This window comes from Bubalus kerabau, chromosome 19 (genome assembly GCF_029407905.1).
Source record: "Bubalus kerabau isolate K-KA32 ecotype Philippines breed swamp buffalo chromosome 19, PCC_UOA_SB_1v2, whole genome shotgun sequence".
Classification (NCBI taxonomy): domain Eukaryota; kingdom Metazoa; phylum Chordata; class Mammalia; order Artiodactyla; family Bovidae; genus Bubalus; species Bubalus kerabau.
Window position 1 is genome coordinate 57360962 of NC_073642.1, and position 26800 is coordinate 57387761.

Below are 26800 nucleotides of genomic sequence, written 5' to 3' on the forward strand. Positions count from 1 at the left end.
GAAACTAGAACTGGGTTTTCTCTATAAAAGAGAAGCAAATTCTATCTGTGGACAGCAGCGTCAGCCCATGCCCACTTCAGTTCATCCTGTTTGTGATTTACATTCTTGACCACCTGGGGACAACAGCTTTGGCCCAAACCTATGAGTTCCAGCCTGCCTATGATGTGACCTTTCCATACTATCAAACCTGCAAATTTCCAACTTGTTTAGCCAGACCCCACAATCATATCACCAATTTCATGTAATAAATCTCATATGTGTGAATCTGTATATAGTATACACACCAGTGTATATGTGTGTGTGTGTACACACATACACATCCTACTGGTTCTGCTTTTCAGGCTGAACCTTGACTGATAGAGAGGCTGAAACAAAAAATTTTAAATGAAAAAAACTAACATTTGAAATCTATAAGATTAAATTTAGTATAAATTTAAACTTTCAAATGAATTTGTTAACCTCACAGCATTTATAGTTAAGAAAATATAATTTTTTAAGAAATTATAACAGCTTAAAACTATACTAAAAGATTTTTGAAAATTAATGTTTAGATTCCACTACTCATTTTACCATTTTTTGGGTTTTTATTTCATTAATTTCAACTTTTATCTTTACTAATTCCCTCTCGGTTTCTTCTGATTTGTTATTTTTCTAAATATATATTACATTTTAAATTTTTAAAAATAAAGTCAGTTTAAAAAGAAGATCTGGACTTATAACAGTAGCAGACTAGATGTTTTGGACCCACTGAAAACAATTAAAAGCATCAGATGAAATAAATTTTTAATGTGTTAATGAGCTGATCAGAAAGTAAACACCAATGGTGAATAAACATTTTAAAAGATGCTAGACCTGACTACTAGAAATGCAAATTAAAACCCTAAGATAGATAGCCCTTCTCACCAACCACACTGCTTTTTCATACTGCTCATGGGGTTCTCCAGGCAAGAATACTGGAGTAGTTTGCCATTTCCTTCTCTAAGGAAGAAGCTGGGAAAGACTGAGGGCAGGATGATGAGATGGTTAGATGATACCACCAACTCAATGGACATGAGTTTGAGCAAGTCCAGGAGACAGTGAAGGACAGGGAAGCCTGGCAGTCCATGGGGTCACAAAGAGTCAGATACGACTTAGTGAACAACAACCAACCACGCTGGCGAAAACTTTAAAAATTCTGGTAATGGTAGTGTTACCAGAGATGTATTAATAGAACAAGAACACAAAGTACTACTGGCAGGAGAAAATCATCACAAATGCTTTAGAAAACAATCTGCCACCAAATCTAATAAAGTTGAAATTGCCCATATATATCCCATGACCCAGCAGTTCCAATCAAGATACATACCTGAAACTCACATATGTGCACCAGACGATATTGCTGTTCAGTCACTAAGTTGTGTTTGACTCTTTTCATTTTTTTTGCATGTGTGTGTTCAACTCTTTGTGACCCCAACAACTGCAGCATGCCACGCTTCCCTGTCCTTCACTATCTCCTGGAGTTTGTTCAAGCCCATGTCCACTGAGTCAGTGACATCATCCAACCATCTCATCCTCTGTCATCCCTTCTCCTCCTGCCCTCAATCTTTCACAGCATCAGGGTCTTTTCCAATGAGTTGAGATATAAACAAGGAAATTCATAACCACATTGTTTGTATAGCAGATAATGGAAATGTCCTTTATCAATAAAATAGGTAAATAAATTATATATTCATGCAATGAAAACAGCAGTGAAAATAATGAACCTTCTAACATAGTAATATGACTGAAATTTATGAAAATAACACTAAGCAAAAAAAAAAAGTCTCAGAAGAATTCGATTTACATACAGTTTAGAATTCCATTTATACAGTTTAAAAATATTTTATAATTATCCAATGTATTATAAAAAGACACAGATATATTCAATAAAACCATGAAGGAAAACAAGGGAATAAAAAGCATAAAAGGTACTAAGGAGAAGAGGAGAAGTGGAGGGATGCTTACGAAACTTCAATGGGTGACATTCTATTTCTTATACAAGATGGTGAGTATGTGAGTATTTGCTGTACTGCTATTCCTATATTATCTAAATATTGTTTTGCACAATCCTCTAAATTAATGTTATCCCCAATCTCAAAGACATGATCATAAAACATGACTCAAATAGAAGTTATTTAATACTAGAACAAAATTTTAATGAAAATAAGATGCTAGATATTATATGAGTAAGTTTATAATAAGAAAAACCTAGACTACAATACTATTTATGTGAAAATTTCAGATGAATTTGCAACCCTCTATGCTGATCATTTTCTGGAAGATAACATGACATTTTGGTAATAAAACTCAAGTTGAAAAAAGTAATGAATAAATACTGTTTTGCAGTCACTCAACATTTAGTAAAAATTTCAAACCATTAAAGGAAATATCTTTTCAATATGAGGGTTCATTTTACTTCTTATATATAATTTTTTATGTATAGCAGTAATAATAAAGAGAAAAATATTTTAAAGAATTAGTCTGCAAAAGAAAAAAAATCTAATGGGATAATACACATTATTTTAATCCATGTGAAACAAAGTACCCAATATATTTTGTTGAAAAGAGAAAATTATAAAGTCAAAATTATACATTATTTTTTTTTAATGATCTCTAAGATGCCCACCTGTGCTAAAAATGGAAGTCTCATATTTGCTATGTCTATTCTAAACTATAAGTCACATGAGGGAAATTCTTAGTATCCTGTTCACTGCTATGTCCCAGCAACATTTACTAAATTAATTGTTCAGGAGATTATTTCCAAGAGAAAAATTGTACAAGTAATTGTTTTGTGAATAATAAAATTCACAAGAGTAAATTATTTCAACCAACCTGTAATGACACAAGTTTTCCTTCCAGATTTTCTGCTTTTTTCTTCCATTCAGCAATAAGTTGTTTGTGCTTTTCTAGTTCAGCAGAATACATAGCTTTTTCCTCTAAAGAGGAGAAAAAAGTGACATTAGCATTTTATAATTGTGTGATAAAATTATAATTTTAAACCACTTGAAACTTTAATAATACAACAAAAACATTAATAGCTCAAATGTCTCAACAAGAAAATTATATATGCCTTAGTAGTGATGTTAACCGGAATTAAATTAATGAGATCAGTTTCCTCTGCTTAAATCTTTCTCCAGATCTTGCAAACTTTCCTTCCCTTCAGAACTCTATTCAAATATCAGTACTTCCTCTTTAGCAAAGCTTTGTCTATGGCCTCAGCCACTATCACACTATCTTGTACATTTAAAATTCAAAACTCTTACATTTAACCCTTACATTTAAAATTCAAAATTTCAACCACAGGAGTAACCCTGATATGTACATATGTACAAATGTAAAGGTTTGCTCAGTCACAAAACTATGACTTTCGTTATTTCAGTAGCATCACATCCTCTAACCACCTCCTCCCTACTAGCAGTTCATTCATTCTCAGTAATTACTGAATGTATGAACTAACAAATGGATGGGTGAATGATCTAAAGGCGGTAAATCTAAGGATGGGAAGTAGATGTGAAAAAGTGTATTTGGTTATCAGGGTACCATTCACAGTACCAGGTCCTATTACTACTATGTGTCTAGAAAAGTACTTTCCACCCAAATGAGAAAATGCAGTTAAAGTATAGATGAACAGCTAAGAACAAATTAACCAATATTTCAAAGGACAGTAATTACTGATGATTAACTCTTCAAAGTGGATTCAACCTCCAACTGACAAAGGACCATATAGTCAAAGCTATGGTTTTTTCCAGTAGTCACGTACGGATATGAGAGCAGGACCATAAAGAAGGCTGAATGCTGAAGAATTGATGCTTTAGAACTGTGGTGCTAGAGAAGACTCCTGAGAGTCCCTTGGACACCAGGGAAATCAAAGCAGTCAATCCGAAAGGAAATCAACTCTGAGTATTCATTGGAAGGACTGATGCTGAAGCTGAAGCTCCAATATTTTGGCCACTGATGCAAATAGCTGACTCACTGGAAAAGACCCTGAGGCTGGGAAAGACTGAAGGCAGGAGAAGGGGGCGACAGAGGATGAGATGGTTAGATGGCATCACCAACTCAATGGACATGAGTTTGAATCAACTCCAGGACATAGTAAAGGATAGGGAAGCTTCATGTGCTGCAGTCTATGGGGTCACAAAGAGTCAGACATGACTTAGCAACTGAACAACAAGTCTATCATAACACAGGCAGAAGGTGAGTGATAATTAATATAAATTTAATGTGTTAAGTGTTCTTAGTGTTCTATAACTTTGCTTCCAAAGAATCATAATACCATAAGGTATGCCTCTTTTGTAATTAGAAAAACTGCATATCAGGCTATCATCACAAGTGTTTTTTTTTAATGTAACACTGTTTCCAGTACTATATTATGAATATGACCATATTATTGTATACCATAAAGACTTTATAACCATTCATTAGTGTAAAGGCTAGGCTATCATAAAGCAGTAACACTGCTTCTTCATTATCAATCATGAATCATTATACCTATAAATATGAATTTCTTTTTCACACATTTCATTTTTGATGTCTAGTGTTAGTAGTATATATAACATCTACAGTGTTTTTCTTATCATACAAGAGAATACTGATGTAGGCACTAATAGGCAAATAATTCATCTTATAAACAGGTAACATAAACTTACTGTATCAATAAATACAGTACAATAAATGTATTCTCTCTTCCTTATGATTTTTTTGATAACATTTTCTATAGCTTCCTTTATTGTAAGAATACAGTAGAGTATACACAACATATAAAAATGTGTTAATTGACTACTTACGATATCAGTAATGCTTTTGGTCAACAGTAGGCTATTAGGAGTTAAGTGTAGGGGCTAGGGAATTCCCTGGCAGTCCAGTGTTAGGACTCCACTCTTCCACTGCAGGGGGCACAGGTTCAATCCCTGGTCGGGGAACTAAGATCCCTGAATGCCACCCAGCAGCCAAAAAAAAAAAAAGTGGAGTTAAGTTTGGGGGGACTCAAGTTATATGTGGATTTTCAATTGCGGTGGGGTGGGGGGGGTGGTCAGCATCCATGCATTGTTCAAGGGTCAACCGTACAATGACTTTTCTTCACTGAAAGACTGGCCATACAACTGACCTTGCTGGAAGTGCTCCAGGACCATCTGGAGGTTGGAGAGTGACAGCGCATACTGCTTCACTTGTTCCTGAGACACGGAAAGCTGTTGTGCAGTTTCATCCCTTTGCTTGGATACCACATTCAACTGTTCCTGCAACGACTCTACCTGTAAATTGGCTTGATGGCTTTGAACAGAAAGAATAAAAGTAAAACTGTTTCTGTTTGGACACTTTAACAAGATGAAATATCCTCCCTACATATTATAGCACAAAGTGCAAGTTATATTCAAAGTATTCAGATACTTTAACGAGATGAAACCTCTTCCCTCTGTTTTTTTTGTGTGGTAAAATATACATAACATTTACCATTTTGATCACTTACTAGTGTACAGTTCAGCAGTCCTAAGTACATTCACATGGCTGTGTAACAATCACCACCAACCATCTTTAGAATGCTTTCCCTCTTCCTAAGCAGAAACCCCATGCCCAGTAACTTCCCCTGCCCCCCGGGCACTACCATTCTACTTTCTGTCTCTATGAATCTCTGCTTCCCTACATTTCACTGCATTGAATTCAAGTTAGATTTCAAACAAACTTGAAGAGTTCCTCTGATCTTTGTTCTCTCTGCTTTTGTTAAATCAGTCATCCTTCCTGTGAAGGTGACTTTGAACAAACAGCAGTCATTTTAAACAGAATTGTGCTGATCAAGAAATGTCAGCGTAAGAAAAATTCACAAATAGCCTGCAACTTTTGTTTCCAGGCTAAAACCCTTAGGGTGTAATTTATCATAAACTTATACCGGTAAGCTATAAGGGATTTTGGAAGTCATTTTGTCCAGCTCCCAACCTAACAAGCAACGGATTCTATGATAACCCCTTGTTTTTAGCACTCGCAATCCTAGTGAACTAACAAATTTCCAAAGGCTATCCCATTGATTAACTGCCCTAATTATGAGTTAATTAACTTCTACTATCATCTTTCTGTTTATATTAAATAATCCCTACACTTGTTCCAAATAATAAATCAAGAGATCCTTAAGAGATTTACAGAACACCTATAGCCTTATGTCACTGAGATACTTCTTTAATGTATAATTATTACATACAAAATACTGTAATAGCCTTTCCTAGGTTTTCAATACCCAGCCAGCTAAATTCTTATTCAGAGCAGCCCAATAAAGCCAATTAAGAGCAGCTCACTTTGAAGAAACTTTACACAACAGCACCCTCTTGTGGAAAGAGCAGTAAACTGATAACCAGAGGACTTAAATCCCCTCTTCCGTCCCTGGACTTTAAAATTGCCTGTTAGCAAATCACTCAATTGTAAGGATGAAATGAACTGTGATATCATTCAAAATGTTAACAAATACAAGATATTACTATTGTTAAGGGCTCAAAACACCACAACCTTATTTTATAGATCTGAGTTACTTATACACCAAATATTTACTGGACCGCTATGAAACTATGTATAAGAATGTACACTGTGGGAAGGGTGTAAAATAGATGGCATCATTTCTACCCCCCAGTAACTTTACACTTCATTGGGTGGGAGAGGGCATAAAGCAGGTCACCAATTACCTATACTCCGAAGTAAAATACAAGTGCTCTATCGAAGACTCAAACATCACACTAGGGTTTGATTTTAGATTTGAGGAGTGGGGTCCTAACCAAAGAATTCTTTATGAAGGAAGTGCTATTTGAAGAACAAGTGAGATTAACAAAAAAAAAAACGGTTAGGGATCAGGCCCACTCTTTTTATAAAGAAAGAGTAGGAAAGAAAAAGTAGGAAAATAGCTCTATCTGAAGAAGTGAGGAATAGTTTGGTTGGATGAAGATCATAATGAGAAATAAGGCTAAGGGGGTAGATAGCCTGGGCCCAAATCATGAAGACTCTACCATGGTTTTGAAAAATGAGCAACAAGATCACAGGCCTACCTAAGGAAGACTATTTTGACAGTTATTATGAATGGTAAACGAAAACAGGCAGAAACTAGTGACTTTTAATTAAAGAAAATAATGGCCTGAAATAGAAAGATGATCAATTTTACAGATTGAGGATGTTTTTTTCTGCCAATGTGAAAAACATATGCAAATGTTCACTCACTGCTTTAATTCTTATCTTAAACAAGTTCTTCTGAGTCTGAAGGTACAGTAATATATCCAACAAAAGGGGCAAGGAGTTTGCCCTCAGAAGTGTTATCCTATATTGTCTTTGCAGACAAGAGATAATATCTACTATATCCTTGTATTTCCCTCCACATCATATACAGTAAAAAGATTAAAAGATGTACATACAACTAACAGAAATACAGATATGATTTTTCTGGAAGATTATTTGGCAGTATATTTCAAATGTTTTAAAAACACCCTTCAAACCAGAATTTCCATTTTTCAAAATTTACACTAAGGAAATAATCTATCATCAACACAAAAATGCCTATTTTGGGTTATCAAAACAGCACTCTTAGTAATTCTGAAAAGTTGGAACATTCTAAATGATCAATAATAAATGAATGCCTTAAAGAAATTATGGCAAATACAATAATGGCACTATGCAGCCATAAATGATACTGCAGAAACACACAGCTTCATGTGTACTGATATTCATATTATTAACTGACAGAAGCAGGTTACAAAACAGTATAAACAGTATGATCTCAACCATTTTGCTTTAAGAGAATAATATACAATATATATACACATATACAGAAGCACTCAAGGGCACAAAAAAACACTGTTTCTGGATAAGTGAGACTGTGGCTGTAAGTGCTTTTGGGTTATGTGATTTTCTTGAAGTGGAAAACATGTTTTTTGTAAAAAGGGGGAAAATAAACAGTTTTATTGAGAGAAATAAAACTGAAAAATACATAAGCAGGGACCTGGTCACTCAATAGTTCTAGTAAGCCTGGAGTTAATTCACACTGACCTAGGCCTTCACAGGTTACATCTTTTATTTTAACATCCAAACTTTGTCCAACTTTAGATCACTTGATTAAAGATTAAATCACGGAGTTCCCTGGTGACCTAGTGATTAGGATTCCACGCTTTCACTTCCGGGGCCAGGCTCGATCCCAGGAACTGAGATCCTGCAAGCTGTAGCGCATGGCCTGGGGCGGGAGATGGTATTAAATCACACAAACTAGTTATTGGAAAACTTGGGAAAGCTAATTAATTGGTCAGAATTTAAGCCTAGCCTCCTAAAGTGATGAGAAGGACTTATCTAGGATAACAATTAAGATTCAAAGGAGCTTTAATTGAATGCCAAATCTGGATAAGGGCTACAAACCCAAGTGTGAGAACTACACGTGTACTTTGTGTCCCTGATATTGGGAAGGTTACTAAATCTCTTTACCCTTACTTTCTTAGTCAGTAAAATGGAGCTAATAAATTCTGTGAGAATAAAATGAGGTAACATATGAAAAACTCTTATTGAGTCTGACACTCAGGAGGTGTTCAGTTAATGTTAACACTAAAAAAAAAAAACAAACATGAAAAAGTTACCTTGCATTTTCCATTGCATTGGAGGATGAAACTAGCTTTTCCTCTAATATTGTGACTTTCTTTCTTAGTTTCGCCTCTCTGTCTTCTGCAGCCAAAGCTTCACGGGTATAAGAATCTTCTGATTCTAAAAGATGGTTACGCAATCTCTCTAGCTCCTGGTTTAAGCGTAATTCTTTGTCACGTAAATGTTGAACCTAGGTAGAGACATTTCATTTATTTTTCCTCCATTAAAATCTCTCCCCTTTCCCTCCTACATGCCATTTTGTTATTAAATCTTTTCTCCATTATGAAGTCTATTAATTGTATGCTAATTTCTCATATTGCAAGATACATCTGTGCTAGGAAAAAAATTCTCCGGCAATCATCTTGAATATGGAAGGTTTACTTTGTAAGATCTCATTCCCTATGTTGGCTATACTAAATAATAAAACTACAAAGTACTAAGCTTTTTGTGACAGGCCACTTTTTTCAGTAAATCTTTTTTTTTTTTTTTAATACTTTACAGGTAGGAAAATTTTTTTTTATATCCAAAATACGCCATCTTGTTCTTTTCTTGAGGTATAATTAATTTTAGGTATACACCATAATGATTAGATCATGGTTTTTGCTTGCAAACTGAAACAATGCACTTTGGGAGATCAAAATCCCACTAAAGCACATCAGAGTAAGACTAAGATAAAAATCAGCCAACAGAGAAACTCAGTTTACTTGGTAATCTTCACAGTTTTCTTACTTAGCAGTTTTTAAGATTTTGCTTCTTTAAAGTGAAAGTATACCTCATTCTGTACAGCAGTGTTTTCCATTTGTTTCTGTTTCAGGGCCAACATGACTTGGTCTCTCTCTTGTTGAAACATAACTGTCTTTTCCTGCATTGACTTAACTGCATTTAAAAGCTGATTTAACTCCCCAGTCTTGCCCTTTTGGAAAGAAATAATTTTAGCTTTAAAGAAAAATACATTTTAAAAAGACATTTCTTCATTAAATAATTTAAAAATTCAGTTAACTATGTCAAAGTCATCAAAAACAAGCAAAGTTTGAGAAACAATTACAGTCCAAAGGAGCCTAAGAATACGTGATAACTCAATACAATGTATTCTCTGGATGGGACCCTGGAATAAGAAAAGGATATCTGCTAAAAACCTGAGAAACTTCAAATAAAGTATTAATTTATCTAAATAGGTTCATTATTTGTAGTCAAGGTACCACAAAGCATAAGATGTTAAAAATAGGGGAACCTGAGTGTGAGTATATGGGAAGGCTCTACTATCTCCCCAACTTTTTAATAATCTAAAACTATTCTTTAAGAAAAAGTTTCATTTTAAATGCTTTAAAAAAGGACTCAAAGGACACAATCTCCTCAAATTTATCCTACACAACAAAGTGAACACAAACCCCCAAATTGCCCAAAAGCGTGTGTGTGTGTGTGCGCGCACACGCGCGGGTGTGCACACGTATGTGCCAGCATTTGTCAAGCACACACAACTGTTGTTAGGGAAGTAACAGTGCCAAGCTGCTGGCAGAGGAGAAAAAAGGGAAGTCATTTCACATGCACAGTCTATTTTAAAAGAACATTTTGGCAACAGTTTAATGAAAGCAACTCAGGAATGGTATCTTGCTAGACTGCTGTGAAAATTTATCCCTGAATACATTCCTTACAAGCACAATATATTAAAGACTTTCATTGCAAATGCAGGGCCATGAATTTAAGATGATAGCTGGAATTCTAAAAAGCACAAAAAAGTGTCAGCCTGTTTACAGCCAATTCTTTTCTCTGTATGAAATATGCATATTGTCTGCATCTATTAATAGATTGGTATTATTTTTACATTTTCATGTAAACTTTCCATTTCTTTAAGAATAAATTACACGTCCCTCAAGGCAAATCGTCAAAACCAAAACATAAAACCATCTGTTCCTTTTATCTCAACACCCCCTCATGGAAAAGGGAGCCAGTATTTTCCAAATAGTTTTTCAGTTAAATTTTTTTTCATACTAGAGAAAGTAAAAATGCTTGAAAATTAAAGAGCTGAAGATCTCCTGTTGAGAACACAACTTTCTCCCTGAAGAAAAATGCTATTTAGTACATTAAAAATATAATAAAGGTACTCTTCAATTATATAGGGTATTATAAGAAATTAGTTTATGCTAATTAACTTCAATACAATACATACTTAAGTACAACTTAACTGACTTAGGAAAGCGTCCTGAAAGCTAGGTGAACCTTAATTAAATGTGCATACTTTGGATCTATAAAGTCAATGAAATAGATTGTATGAGATGCTAAAACTATCATACAATAGGAAAAACACATGAAAAATGAAAACCTACTGACCTCCATTCCCCTGTTATACTCTTAAAAGCTCTTAATTGTTACACACAAATTTGGCTCGTAAGCAAAAGAAAGCTTCTACCCTCTACAGACCAGTACCATAAAAGCTAAGAAGCTACTCCTGGAAGGAGGAACACACCTCAACACATCAGTGTACTTACTTAATTAGATGACAAAGAAGGGGAAGATGACGTTAAGACTTTTCTTATTAAGTGAAAACTACATCAAGCATTCCCAAGCTTTAATCTGAGATTCTTAAAAGAGAATTTAATTGGCAAAAGATGTTAAATCATTTTGTTGTGCTGGTCGCATGTAAACACTCAAGAAGCACTTTTTGAATATTCCATTGTTCTGCCTCGTTTCTTTTCCAAATTTCTACTACTAAGTATAGAAATCAGAGTAAAAAGGCCTTACCCCAAAAGAGCCCATAGCTTTGATCATAGTAAGATGTACTAGGTCTTCAACACATTCTTATCAAAATCTAACATCAACTGCAATGTAAAAATTTAAATGTATCAAAAACTACTGACACCTTAACCGATATACAGCCTTTCATTTTATGGTTGAATAAACAAACCAGTGAAGTCAAAACACACCTGAAGTCACATCACTGGTACAGCTAGGATTAGAATAATTACTGAGTTCACTATGTGAAAAGTACTATTCATGGCTAATGATTTTCAAATACCAGGCTGTGAATAATTCATAAAAGTCAGTTTAATGGGTCATACAGAACTTGTTTTTAACAGAGCATCACATGTAATGAGGGTAATTTCTGATTCCTGAAACTTCTGCTTCAGTGTTCCACACACACATGCTTACTGTGTCACAATGTAAAATGTATTTCTTACTTCAGATCACTGTCAAAGATGTAGATGTATTTCACAGAACTTCCTTTAATATACAAGAAGCTCTAAAGCCAGTAGTTAGTGAAATATGCCTAAAATGTGATTAAACTGCAGTAACATCCAAGTTCTCTCTTTTAACATATTTCTATTTTCTAATGAAAAACTGCTTCTATACTCTTTTTTTCTACTTAGACCATAAAGAAATTAATCTAGCACTACAAATCATTGGAACTATCTAGTAATCTGGGGAAAAACTTTTCCTAAGATGCCTCTGAGGAAAATTTATTTAAAATGAAGCACAATGCTTTGAAGTACATATTTCTAAATGAACAAATTCACCTTCCCCTTTAAAGATAACATCAATAAAGCAGCACACTAAAATTTTTCCTCCACCCCCAAACTTCCTTTCACAACACACCATCCAGAACATACCTGCTCTTTTTCTTTCAGTAGTTGCTCAAAAGCTACAGCCTTCTCCTTCAATGAATGGCACTCAAATTCTTTTTCTCTCAGCATCATAGAAAACTTCATATTAGTCTCCTGTAATGCTTGATACTCTGTTTCCTTTCCCCTGGATGTTTCTACTATTTTTTCATTTTCCCCCTTTAGTTTACAAATATCCATTTCTAAAATTAATGTTCTCTCCTTCAGGTTCGTTACTGCTTGCCTCAAAAGCTCATTTTCATTCACTTTGTTGGTGAAATTTTCATTCAAAGAAAGTAACTGATCACTTTTGGCTTTGATCAAGAGGTCTTTTTCCTTCAGTGACTTTTGTAAGCTCTCCTGTTTCTCCTTCAGCAGCTTAATTTCTGAATCAGTCTGTTCATGCTCTTTTCTCTCTAGCTCTGAGGAAGCAGCAATCGAATCAGACAATCGGTGATTATTTTCCTGGAGAGTTCTAATTGTCGCATCTTTTTCCTGCAGGGATCTTCTTAGCTCTTCTATCTCTTGTTTAGAAGACTCATTCGACACATCAGACTTAATTGTTCTCAGAGACTCTGCTGTCTGAGAAGCAGTCGATGATTCAGGGGAGAGCTGCGGTGAAATAATATCAAGTTTTCCTAAAAGAAGATCTTTGGTATTGCAAAGCTGCCCTATGCTATGCTGAACTTGTGCTAATTCCTGACCAAAATTTTTGAGCTTGGTTTCATTCTGCTCATAGCTCTGGATCAGGCCAGTGTAGTCCACTTGTAACTTAGAGCTGTTATTGCTGTCCACCAAAACTTGCGCCTGAAGCTGATGAAGCTCCTCCTGGAGCTGGGCAGACTCGTGCTGCATATTCTGTACCGTGGTCATTACCTGCTGTTTCCACTCTTCCATTTTCTTGACCTGTTGTTTCAGCTTATCTCGTTCCTGTAGGAGCTCCTCAAACTGATTACTATTAACACCTCCAACCTCATGTCCACTGTTGGATGCTTGTAAAACTGTCAATAAGGTCTGACATTTTTGACTTAATGCGTCGATTTCAATGTCTTTTTCTCGAATGATACGGGATAAATTCTGAATGGTTTCTTTAAACATATCTTGGCCACTACTTTCAAATCTTGTAAACAGTTTTTTGTTTTCATCTTGCAGCTTATTGAGGGCTGCCTCCTTGGCAGCCACTATATCCATCATCTTGTGGTATTCTGTTTTGAGATGGCTATTCTCCCTAGTCTTCTCACTCAAAACAGCCAGCACCTGCTCTCGCTCCATAGCATAGGCCTGCAGCTGCTGTTGAAGGTAAACGACATCCTGGGTGTAGGAAGTGGAAGAAATCCGAGCATGAAGAGCTTGTATCTCCAAATCTTTCTGCTGGATAATCTGAGTTAGTTTACCAACCTCATCTTTGGACAGCTGATCAATCTGTTTAGTTAGAGATATATTCTTTTCATTTAGAAGTTTAATCTCCAACTCTCGTTCTTTTATTCCTTTCACTAATCTTTCAGTTTCAGCTTTGGATAAATCGTGCTTCTCACTTCCATTTTCTATATTAAGGCCTTGAACTTTTGTTTCTTGAAAAATATCAGAATTCTCTGTTTGAACGTCCGGTCTTTCTTCATGCAACTGGGTTTTGATTTGTTCAATTGTCTTTTGCAAATTCTTAATTTGCTCATCTTTCTCTAAAAAGAGCTGGGTGTGTGTGGTGTTCATTTGCTCATGCTGGTATCTAAACTCATCCATTTCTTTCTTCTGCTCCTGTAAAGATTGAAGCAGTTGTATTTTACTCTGGTTTTGATCTTCAATTATCTTTTGATGGTGCTTTATTTCCTCTTCAAGATTATCCTTTACTATATTCAGCTGATTTATCTCAGATTCTAGCTCTGTAATACTATCGAGGGCTTTTGGTTCAGCCACAGGTGCAGCTCGGCTCTGCTGTTCCCTGAGGCGTTCCAGCTCTTCTTTCAGATGACTGTTTTCTTCTTTCATGGAGCCAAGATTTCTGTCTTTTTCCTCTATGGTTTGCCTTAAAATTTCGTTTTTTCTTAGGGCCTGAGTATATTTATTTAATTCCTCCTGAAGCTCTGAACTTCTTTCTTTAAGCTTTTCAATAAAAACTTCTTTCTCATTTACAAGTTGGGTCAAATGCTTCTGCTCTTCTAAACTAGATGACAAAATTTTCTTAGTTTCCTTATGATCAGTTGCCATCTGCTCAATATTCTTTTTGAGTTCTGCTATTTCAAAGTCCTTCTCTTGATTGAGTTTAATTAAACGTTCATGGTCTAACTGTAACGCAGAGGTGCTCGAATGACGTGCATGGGACAGTTCTTCAATGGTTTGCTCATACCTGCTTGCTTCTTCCAACAACCTCTTTCCAGCCTGACACAATTCTGCTTCTAATTGTTCTTTCTCCAGCTTTAGAGCCTCCACAATGGCATTTTTTTCCACAGCAATCAGACTGTTACCTGCAAGAGACTCTTCCAACTGATGTCTAACATCTTCACATGCTAAATTCAACTTTTCATTTTCCACTTTGAGATCAAAAGCAACTTCCTTTAAATTTTCATTGAGGCGTTCTACTTCTGAAAGATTTTGCTTTAAGTTTCTGACTTCAGCTTCCCTTTCTTTAAGTAAGTTATCCTTAAAATTACTGTCAGAGTCTTGATTAAGAGACTGCGTTAACTCATCCCTGACTCTAGAAAGCTCCTCCTCCTTTTGTTTAATATGTTTCTGAAGTTCAAAGTTCTCCTTCTGGATACTTAAATTTTGTGTGTGTGATTTATTTAGCTGGTCTACTAAATCATCTACTTTATCCTCAAGCTTCTGCTTGCTTAAATGTAAATCATTTAGTACCAGTTCACTTTGAATTAACTTTTCTTTTTGCACATCTAACTCTCTAGTAATGTTCATTTTATCATCTTCAAGCTGATGAACTCTTGTTTTTTCATCATTTAGATCTTTTTTCAGTTTACTGATGATATTATCTCCCTCGTTTTGTTGTTTTGATAGTTGATCTTTGATCAAAATCATGTGCTGAAAGAGAAAGTAATTTGCACAGTAACTTTAAATATTCTCTCATTTTAATACCTAAATAAAACTTTTTAAAATGTCATACATAATAGGAGAATAATCCTTAGACATTTCTAATCCTTCTTAAAGCAACTTAAAAAAAATTCTTAACAAAGTCATTTACTAATTATCTTACAGCAAATCTATTTTTGCAGAGGTTAGAACTTAAAAGCAAAGAAGATAGATGATAAACGTTGGTGATGTTCAACTCAAACACGGAAGCAGGGAGACAACAAACTATAGCCCACAGGCCAAATCACACCTGCCTGTTTTTGTAAATAAAGCTTTAATGGAACAAAGCCAGGCTCATCCGTTTACATAAGAGGACAGCAGAGTTGAGTAGCTGCAAGTGAGACTACATGGCATACAAAGTCAGATATTCACTATCTAAACGTTACAATAAAGGTCTGACAACCTCTATAACTAGAGCATCACTAAAATACTGATTAAATCACAGAAATTAAATCACGTCAGTATTGCTTATTAACCCAGTGTTCAGTCTACTGAGTAGAATTTAATATATTTCACTGTTTTTAATATAAAACATATTTAATATAGTTACCTTTGTAGCCTCTTGGTTTTGTTTATCCAATTCTTCTAACTCAGCTATTAGTATTTCCTTTTCAGTAATGCTCTGATTGAGTTCTTGTTCCTTTGCCTCCAAATTTCGTCTTAAATCACATAATTCTGAATCCAAATCCACATCCCTTGCAGCTGTACTTTTAACTACTTCATACTCATTGTTCAGTTTTGAAAGTGACATGTGAAGTTCTTCCTTAAATGATAAAAGAAGAAAAAACACCACACACTGTCAACTGGAAGAAGACACACCAAAAGATGAAAAATATACATGTATAAGCTTGGGAATCTATTTTTAGATGTTCTCTGTTAGAAATATTACTGAATCGTATCTCAGTAGTAATACATGAAATTCAACAAGCCACAGCCTTCATTCATTTACATTTTATTTGCAGCTTCAACCAAACCATTTCTATAATCCCAGACAAGATACAATAACTGTAAGTTTGTTCTCTAGCTCCAACTCCTTTACACAAAAATCTTCCTTTTTGAAAAGATTGCCAATCCCACTCCACAGCTACTTCCCTTCTGTCTCCTCCTTTCCTCCCACAACACACACACTTTTCAAAATGTCCCAAGCCTTCCAGCTCTCTTCAATTCCATTCCCTAATATTGCGCACCAACGGTCACAGACAAAAACGGGAAATATCAAAACTCAATCACTAAAGTTTGTCCTCTCTAATTAGAAAATAAAAGGTTTCTTTTCCCTCATAAAAGCAGTTTCCTTATTCTTGGTTTCCGTCAGAACATAAAACCTTTTCTTGACCCAAGAAAGAACCCTCTTTTCCTTCCTTTACCATCTCACCAAAGCACAGACTAGGTTCCCCTCTCTCAAGCCTAACACTCCTAAAGATAAGCCTGTGTATGATTTTTTTAAGTATATTTTATGTTCTGTCCTATTTGTATTTAATGCTTCTCCTCAAAAATCCCCGACATGGGACAGTTCCCTATGCTTCAACGTTATTTCAACCACTGAATATGATGTTTGTGACAAACTCTCTATCATTGTAAAGACGTCTTTCATTGAGAGAAATTTTTTTTTTCATAATTTTGTTTATTTTTGGCTGTAATGGGTATTCATTGCTGCACGGGCTGTTCTTTAGTTATGCCAAGTGGGGGCAACTCTTCACTGCAGGGTGTAGGATTCTCACTGTGGTGGCTTCTCTTGTTGGGCAGGAAGGGTCCTTGGGCACTGGGGCTTCCGTAGTTGCCACGTGTAGGCTCAGCAGCTGCAGCTCCCAGGCTCTAGAACACAAGCTTAACAGTGGTGCATGGGCTCAGCTGCTCTGAGGCATGTGGGATATTCCTTTATCAGGGATCGAACCCATGTCTCTTGCATTGGCAGGCAGATTCTTTACCACTAAGCCACCCGAGAAGCCCTGATAGAGATTTCTAAAAGCAAACTTCTACGAAATCCTTTTTAAAGTAAATAAGAATCGGACCAATGAAAACTATATTAGAACATTTGCCTTACAATTTCATTCTCCAATTCAAAATGTTTCTCCTGAACTACAACTGAAAGATGGAAACAGCATTCTCTTATGCCTTTCTAAAGTTATCTGTTCAATTTGAAGAACCACAAAAAGAACTTCCCTGGCAATCCAGTGGTTAAGACTCAGCACACCCACTGAAGAGGGCATGGGTTCGATCCCTGGTTGGGGAACTAAGATCATATAGGCCACACGGTGCGGCCAAGAAAAAAAAAATTCTAAGACGAGAACCGTAAAATTTTTTGTCATGTGCATCTTAAAAATGACTTTGCAGGTGTTTCTGGCGTTCTTAGCCAGTGAGCAGACCCACTGTTGTTCAGTCACTCAGACGTCTCTCTTTGCCACTCCATGGACTGCAGCACTCCAGGCTTCTGTCTTTCATCATCTTCCAGAGCTTGCTCCAACTCATGTCCATTGAGTAGGTGATGTCATCCATCTTGTCCTGTCATCCCCTTCTCCTCCTGCCTTCAATCTTTCACAGCACCTGGGTCTTTTCCAATGAGTCAGCTCTTCGTATCAGGTGGCCAAAGTACTGGAGCTGGAGTTTTGGTCCTTCCAGTGAACATTCAGGGTTGATTTTCTTTATGATGGACTGGTCTGATCTCCTTGCAGTCCAAGGGATTCTCAACAGTCTTCTCCAACACCACAGTTCAAAAACATAAAACATTAATTCTTCGGTGCTCAGCCTTCTTTATGGTCCAACTCTCACATCCATACATGACTAATGTAAAACCCATAGCTTTGACTAGATGGACTTTTGTTGGCAAAGTAATAATCTCTGCTTTTTAATATGCTGTCTAGGTTTGTCACAACTTTTCTTCAAAGGAGCAAGCATCTCTTCATTTCATGATGGCAGTCACTATCTGCAGTGATTTTGGAGTCCAAGAAAAGAAAGTCTGTGATTGTTTCCATTGTTTTCCCATCTATTTGCCATGAAGTGACCGGATGCCACAATCTTAGTTTTTAAATGTTGAGTTTTAAGGCAACTTTTTCACTCTTCTCTTTCACCTGCATGAAGAGGCTCTTTAGTTCCTCTTTGCTTTCTGTCCTAAGAGTGGTATCATCTGCATATCTGAGGTTACTGATATTTCTCCCGGCAACCTTGATTCCAGCTTGTGCTTCATCCAGCCCGGCATTTGGCATAATGTAGTCTGTTAAATAAGCAGGGTGACAATATACAGCCTTGACCCATAGCAGACACAATTCAATCAAAACTTGCAATGGATTACGTAGCATTAAAAGAAAGGAGAAACAGCTATCAGGAATAGTTATAGAATCCAAAATTAACAAAAGAAGGTTGCAGGCCCTATCAAATACATGTAAGAGATTTGAAAACTACAAAATACACCTAGGCCACCAGTTATAGAAAGGAATAACTGAATGAGAAGACTGCAATGGAAGAAGAGAAGAACAGAGGAAACATACACAATAATTAAAAATGACCGGAAGACACTCCTGGCATTTAGTGGGTAGAAAAGTGGGGGCAAGGAAGCTACACGTCAGAGGACAGTGCACACAACTAATTCTCCCACCTGCATGGCAACAGTGTCCCTTTGAGAAACACTATCTATATACTATACTAAATGTGCAAGGATAGTGAAAATGTAATATTAAGGTATGTATAAACAGTATATAATATGCTAATCTTTGGGCTATAAAAAAACGATGTGTGTATTCAGCTGTGTCTGACTGTTTGCAACCGCATGGACTGTAGTTCACCAAGCTCCTCTGTTCATGGAACTTTCCGAGCAAGAATACCGGAGTGTGGTGCCATTTCTCCAGGGGATCTTCCTGACTCAGGGATGAAATTCACATCTCTTGAATCTCCTGCAGTGGCAGGTGGATTCTTTACCACCAGTGCCACCTGGGAGGCCCATCCATGTTTATATATAGAAACCATATATGCAAAGACACAGTCTGGAGGGACGTACAAGGAACTGATAGAAAAAGAACGGCTCAGAGGAAAAGGCCAGTCAACAGAAGTGTGAAGGATACTCAAGTTTTACTGTCTGCAGTTTTTTAGGATGTATTATGCTGAATACATATCAGAAAATAAGTGTTACTATTTTAAAAATTAACATTTTAAATCGAGTTGAGACACCGGCCTGTAAGAATAATAAATACCAGCCTACAACTGTTCTGTATTTAAGAAGCTATCTTAACCAAAGACTTACCACCCAAGTGGTACAAGCATTAGAATGTTACCTCTCCCCATTCCCAACACTGCATTACAGAATCTTATCCCATCCTTGCCACCAGTGTACTTATTTCTACCAGTGAGAATGTCTCCCTTTGCCCCTCACCACGAAGAAACTCCTGTCTACCACACCAGACACATTCTGGGGCATACAAGTAGTATACACACAATATAATATGCCACTCTAGACTCTAAACCCACCTGTGTATATTGCTGCTGTCAAGACTCATGTAAAACCAATACAAAGCCTTTACCTATCTTTTCTGCCTACCGTATCTGTGTGCTCACTGGCTTATCTCTAAACATAAACTCTGAAAAGCCTCTCATATTCTGAACCTTGCCCAAGTACTTCATCCTGGTTTGACAAGCATCAATGAGATCAGCTTTATCCTCAGGACTCCTGAGAACTGAATACGCCATTCTGATTAAAAACTGGCCCTCGGTTATGATCTACAATTTTAATTCTGCCCCCATTTTTATTGTACCCACCTTTTCTTGATTTAATAATGAATTCTCTTTTTCTAAAACCTGGACATGCATTTTAAGTTTCAGATTGTCTTCAGCAAGATTATTATCCTAGAAAAATGTTAAAACAGTATATTTTCAAATAAGAAACTTCAAGTTTACAAAAAAGCAGGCAAGTGATACAACTGTGCATTTCTACTCTTTGGCAATATATAAAAATTATAACCATACATGGGACATCTAAATCCAATCATTTTATAGACATTTTTAAAGAGGATTTCTTTTATTACATTTGAAAAAATATGTCAATACATTTACAAAATAACTTGCAATCATTAAAAAAAATTTTTTTGAATTCTCCTTGAATTCTTTAGGGGAAATCAAAATCTACTACCACTGTCTATACATACATAACATCTGTCAAATTAATCTTCTAGAGATATACTTGTATTTTTCAATTATGTAACTTTTAAAGTTATGTCAATTTATGATGTAAAAAGTTTCTATTACTTATCAGCAAACATAAAATTACAAGATGAAAGTTCCAAGGATAAGTTCACATGAATTTGTAAAAAATGCAAAATAAGTAATTGTAATCAAAATACTTTCTCTTGGCAAACCAGAGACAAAAGCTTTCTCTCTTAAAAATGAGTTTACCTGGTTTAAATTACTCAGTCTCTTTATTTCATTTTCAGCATCTGTAAAAAACAATGAATCTGACATTAAAATTCTTGGAAATAACAATAATTATATTCTATATTAAACTCAGAATGAAATCCAATTAAAATGTTATTTATAAGCATAATGAGCAAGCCCAACAGTGAAATGTAGTTTTGCTATTTTGCATTTTTGTTTTGACTGTACCAAAGAAGTCATAAAATAAATACCAGTCAGAAATTATGTTAAAAGACAATTCTAAGGAATAGTATAAGAAAGAATTATAATTGTATTCTGGATGAGTCATAAGTTACTACCTCAATTAAAAACATTAACAACTACATTTCACAATGAATTGATTAGCCTGTGCAGCAGGAATATAAGAACTAAGATTAGAATTTTCCTGGGCTCCAAAATCACTGTGGACAGTAACTGCAGCCAGAATATTAAAAGACCCTTCCTTTTTGGAAGAAAAGTTGTGACAAACCTAGACAGCATATTAAAAAGCAGAGACATCACTTTGCTGACAAAGGTCTGTATAGTAAAAGCTATGGTTTTTCCAAGTCATGTATGGATGTGAGAGTTGGACCATAAGAAAGGCTGAGCACCGAAAAATTGATGCTTTTGAAATGTGGTGCTGGAGAAGACTTGAGAGTTCCTTGGACTGTAAGGAGATCCAACCAGTCAGTCCTAAAGGAAATCAGTCGTGATTATTTATTGGAAGGACTGATGCTGAAACTGAAGCTCCAATACTTTGGCCACCTGATGTGAAGAACTGACTCACTGGCTAAGACCCTGATGCTGGGCAAGTCTGAAGGCAGGAGGAGAAGGGGGCGACAGAGGATGAGATGGCTGGATGCCATCCCTGACTCAATGGACATGGGTTTGTGCAAGCGTGGGAGACAGTGAAGGACAGGGAAGCCTGGCGTGCTGCAGCACCGGGTGTCACAAAGACTCGGACATGACTGAGGGGCTGAACAACAACCAAGAGTCATTGTAAAGAAATGGAGACATCCACACAGAAAAAGCAGCAGAGGCAAAGGCAACAGAGTTCAAACATAACACTGCTGGCTTACGGAGCAATACACAAAGTTCAACATGGCTAAAATTTAGAATGTTAGAATGGAACCAGTTAAAACTGCAGAGGCAGACAGAGACCAGATCATGAAAGACATCGTATGTCCAACTAAGATGTTCAGACTGTACACTGAAGTTCACAGGGAGCCACAAAATACCCAAATCAGGGGAGTGACCTACTTTACATTTCTGAAAAATTGTTCTGGGAGCAGAAAGAAAATATATTGATTGAAGAAGGATCACGGAGACCATGGAATAACAGATAACACGTTTATAATGCTTATTATGGGCTAACTGTTCTAGAGAGAACTTTACACCTAGTAACTCATAAAATCCTACAACTACCACCATGAATGCAACAGGATTATCCCAACCATATAGATGAAAAAACCAAAGTATAGGGATGTAAATTAACTTGCCCAAGCTCAGTTAGTTAGTGATGGAGCTGGATTCCAACCTAGTCATGTTCTTAACCACTATGCTATTCTGCTCTACTGAGACTGCTTCCCAGGTGGTGCAGTCATAAACAACCCACCTGCCAATGCAGGAGACACAGGAGATGAGGGTTCAATCCCTGGATGAGGAAGATCCCCTGGAGTAGGAAATGGCAACCTGCTCCATTATTCTTGCCTGAAAAACTCCATGGACAGGGGAGTCTGGTGAGCTACAGTCCATGGGGTCACAAAGAATGGGACGTGACTAAGAGACTGAGCAAAAGACACTGTTATAGTTAAAAAGGCAAAAAGAAATTGTGATTCACTGAAGTTATTCACTGGCAGTGGAAATGGAAAAAGGGGGAAAGACTACTTACAGAGTAGTAAGTTTTTAAAGCAAAAAAACTCATATACATCACCCAATATATTAAAAAATAAATTTATTTTGAGAAGAACAGAGCTACTTTGAAGTCAAAGGCAAAAGAAGTCCAGAATCCCACCACACAGCCTTCCCTTTGCTTCATGGCTTCCTCAGACTGAGGCACCTATTAGAAACTCTAGAGCTCCTCTGGGACAGAATCCTGAAAGAGCACTGAGCAGAGAAGTCAAGTAAATAGAACCTTCGGGGCTTGCATGGTGATGACTTCAAGTTTTCTCTTTTGGGAGAATGGTAACTGCTACCTATCAAAGTAGGGAAAGAAGATGGGAGGAGGGTCACTCTACTTTAAGCGTAACCTTGAATTTACTCCAGGTCAAGAGCTCATGATAAACAACTAAATAAGGAATACAGAAGGGGCACAGTGGGTGGGGGGTGGGAGGGAGGGTTGCAAGCAAACAAGGGCTAGAAACCACCAGAGCAGGAACGAATGAGTTTATAAACTGACAGCTCATATTGCGAGGACAGTGAAAACCAAAACGCCTCTTTTCAGTGGAAGACCTCCCATTATGTTTTCTGGCATAAACAAATACGAGTGTTTGGCCTATTTCATGCATATTTACTTTTTGTAACCTAGAACATTGTGTGTGGGGGGGGTGGTGTGTGTGTGTGTGTGTGTTAGTCACTCAGTCACGTCTGACTCTTTGAAACCCCATGGACTGTAGCCTGCAGGCTCCTCTGTCCATGGAATTCTCCAGGCAAGAATACGGGAGTGGGTTGCCATTCCTTTCTCCGGGCAGTTTTCCTGATCCAGGGTTTGAACCTGACTCTCCTGCATTCCAGGCAGATTCTTTACCATCTGTGCACCAGGGAAATTCAGAACAATGGTATGTAACCAAATATAATCATGAACATGGTAAGTGGTGGAAGACCCATGGCTCTTAGCATTCTAAGGTCTGCTTAGATACAGATCATTTTGAAAGGTAATACAGACTTTTGAAGAAGGTAGGCTGTATTCTCTAACTGGAGGGTCTGGACCCTGATGAGTTATAGGAAGTGCTTAGTAACCTCCTCCCAACAAATGTCTATATAAACATTTCTCAGAAATCTACATGGGTTCCAACATCAACAGTGTGTGTGCGCTCAGTCCTGTCCAACTCTTTGTGATCCCAAGGACGTAGCCCACCAGGCTCCTCTGCATGGAATTTTCCAGAAAAGAATACTGGAGTGGGTTGCCATTTACTACTCCAAGGAAACATCCCAACCCAGGGATCGAACCTGCATTTCTAGCATCTCCTGCAGTGGCAGGCAGATTCTTTATCACTGTACCACCTAGGAAGCCCCCTAGGTCAACGAGTTCCATGCAAAAACTTAAAAGATGAGGAAGGCAAGAAACCTACCCAATTCTTAACCCTTTTAAGTACAAATATCCTATTTGTGATCTATTAATTACAGTACTGAATCCAAAGCAAACAACTCTATTCAAATACCACACAGTTATTTCCATTAATACTTAATTTCTATAAAGTGTTTGATCATTCAAGTGTTTGCCTCTAAAAACAACTAGTATGAAATGAAACGCCAATGAGCAATAAGTTCCAAACATTTTATACCAGACAGTGCTTGCTGCAGTCTGAACACTTCTTCTACTGATAAACTCTGCGGAATTCTTTCCTTTTCTGTCATCGTGTCACTCTGCTTCTCAGAATAAGGCTGTAATTTACTACATTCCAGTTTCAAACTTTCACATTCTTCAAGTATTTGTCTGTTTTCCACATTTAGTCTGTCTTGTTCCCTCCTCAAAACATCTCTGTCATTTTCTGCAGAAGATAGTTTTTTACTTATGTCTTTTATTTTATTCTCAAGTTCTTCAATTCTTTTTGTAGACTCTACTTTTTCAGCCTGTAGAACTTGAATAGTTTTTTGCATCTCTTGGGTTTTAGAGTGATCAGTTCCTGCAATTCCTGGGCCACCTAGGACATAAACATAAAATCAGGGACATATCAAATGTCAAGTACCAAGAGACAAATAGCCTGCTATATACAACTAAAGATTCAATAGACTTCAGAACGTGAAAATCTTAAAAGGAAAAGTTAAAATAACAGTGAGGTGATACTACTCCTGTTAGAATGGCCAAAATCAGAAGAATAATACCAGCATATGTGCTTAAGTATGCGGAGCCACAGGGACTCTCATTTACGCCTTGTGTGCGAATGCAAAATGGTACAGCCAGTCCGAAAGAGCTTAATAATTTCTTACAAAACTAAGAAATACAATATTCTTATCATATGATCCAGCCATCATACTCCTTCATATTTACCCAAAGGGGTTGAAAACTTACATCCACACAAAAACCTGAACAGCAATGTTTATAGTAGCTTTACTCATAACTGCCAAGACTTGAAAACCACTAAGATACTGTTCATGTATGCAAGCTAAGTCGATTCAGTTGTTCAGTAGGTGGATGATTAAAATCTGTGGCATAGTCAACCAACAGAATATTATTCAGTGCTAAAAAGAAATGAATTATCAAGCCAGAAAAACATGAAGGAAATGTACACCTGAAATTTATAATACAGTACATCAACTATACAATAAAAAATTATTTAAAAAAACATGGAGGAAATTTAAATGTACATTACTAAGTGAAAGAAGTCCATCTGAAAAGGCTACCTATTATATGGTTCCAACTTTGTTACAATTCTGGAAAAGGGAAACAGTGAAGAAAATAAAAAGAATAGCTCTAAGTCTGGGATAGGGGAATGAACAGGCAGAGCACAGAGGATTTTTAGAGCAGTGAAAATACTCTGTATGATACAATGATATACATTAGTCCAAATCCATAGAATGTACACCACCAAATGTAAATCCTAAGATAAATATGGACTGTGGGTGACTTATGACGTGCCTTGGTAAAAAATGTACTATTCTGATGAGTAACGTAGACAGTGGGGGAGGCCACGTGTGTGGGAGGATGGGGTATAACCAAGATATCTGTACCTCCTCAATTTTGTTATAAATTTAAAACTGCTCTAAAAAAATAGAGTCCTTTAAAAAAAAAAGTTAAATTACTATAATAAAGCATTTTTAAATAAAGGAAAGATATTGTGCTGTGCTTAGTAGCTCAGTAGTATCCAACTCTTTGAAACTCCATGGACTCCAGGCTCCTCTGTCCATGGGGATTCTCCAGGTAAGAATACTGGAGCAGGTTGCCATGACCTCCTCCAGGAGATCTTCCCAACCCAGGGATCGAACCCAGGTCTCTGGCATTGCAGGCAGATTCTTTGCCAACTGAGCCACCAGGGAAGCCCAAGAATACTGGAGTAGGTAGCCTATCCCTTCTCCAGGGGAACTTACCAACCCAGGTCTTACCAACCCAGACCCAAATTGGGGTCTCCAACACTGTAGGCAGATTCTTTACCAGCTGAGCTACCAAGGAAGCCCCAGGAAAAATATTATTTGAAATCAAATACTAAAAGCCTTTGTATCTAAGTCTAAAAAAAAGTGAAAACACACCAAACAATGCAAAGAAATATCTCTTATAACTGTTTACCACAAAGGCAAAAGGACTTTTTCATTTTTGCAGAATCTTAACAATAGTGGTACCACTGTAAATTTCCAGCAGATGAGAAGAACTAGTCATTTATTCATTCTTTAGAACTTAGACCAAGTTTATATCAGCTAGGTTTGTCATTTAATACATTAAAATAACAAAATTAATAACCTTGTTGTAATAGATTTTCCAGTTCTTCAATCCGATCTTCATAGTCACTTAATTCTTCTCGATGTCGACGAGTTATTTCTGTCAATTTCTGCTGATGTGCATTCTGCAACACTGACATTTCATGTTGATGGTTATCAATTTCCTGACTTCGATTCTGTTTAAGTTCCTTAAAAAAATTGAACAAAGTTAACCACATTTATTTATAATAAATAAGTTTAAGCTATTTCATTGTTTCCAAAAGTCCATATTATTAAAAATAATTCTATGAACATGCTAAGGCTGAAAAAAGTTTAAACACAGGCTTCAAATTTGGATAATTCTAAAAGACTCCACCCTTTCCTTTCTTGGGCCTTAAAAAGTTTTTCTACTTTTAATGAGGGAGCACCAGGAAGAAGCACCTGAAACAAAAAGCAAGCAACATCTTTTTTTCATTAGTATCTGTGACCATGAATTTCTCCTGCTAATGACATAGTCCACCAAGATCAGTGTCCACCTCTGGCCAATCTGTTCCTGTTGTTGTCTTATTACAGCT

At 36.6% G+C, this 26800-nt stretch overlaps 1 protein-coding gene across 3 annotated transcripts in view; it reads right to left on the minus strand.

Annotated features, from left to right (window-relative positions):
* Positions 1 to 26800, minus strand: part of TRIP11 (thyroid hormone receptor interactor 11) — a 69313-nt gene that overhangs the window by 23080 nt on the left and 19433 nt on the right. For all 3 annotated transcript variants that reach the window (XM_055556508.1, XM_055556507.1, XM_055556509.1), the window contains exons 6-15: positions 26269 to 26434; positions 24158 to 24517; positions 20658 to 20698; positions 20025 to 20111; positions 15832 to 16044; positions 12213 to 15233; positions 9380 to 9520; positions 8604 to 8797; positions 5123 to 5286; positions 2851 to 2954 (exon numbers count right to left, since the gene is read on the minus strand). In XM_055556508.1, coding sequence (XP_055412483.1) covers positions 2851 to 2954; positions 5123 to 5286; positions 8604 to 8797; positions 9380 to 9520; positions 12213 to 15233; positions 15832 to 16044; positions 20025 to 20111; positions 20658 to 20698; positions 24158 to 24517; positions 26269 to 26434 — 4491 coding nt within the window. The remainder of the gene's footprint in view (positions 1 to 2850; positions 2955 to 5122; positions 5287 to 8603; positions 8798 to 9379; positions 9521 to 12212; positions 15234 to 15831; positions 16045 to 20024; positions 20112 to 20657; positions 20699 to 24157; positions 24518 to 26268; positions 26435 to 26800) is intronic.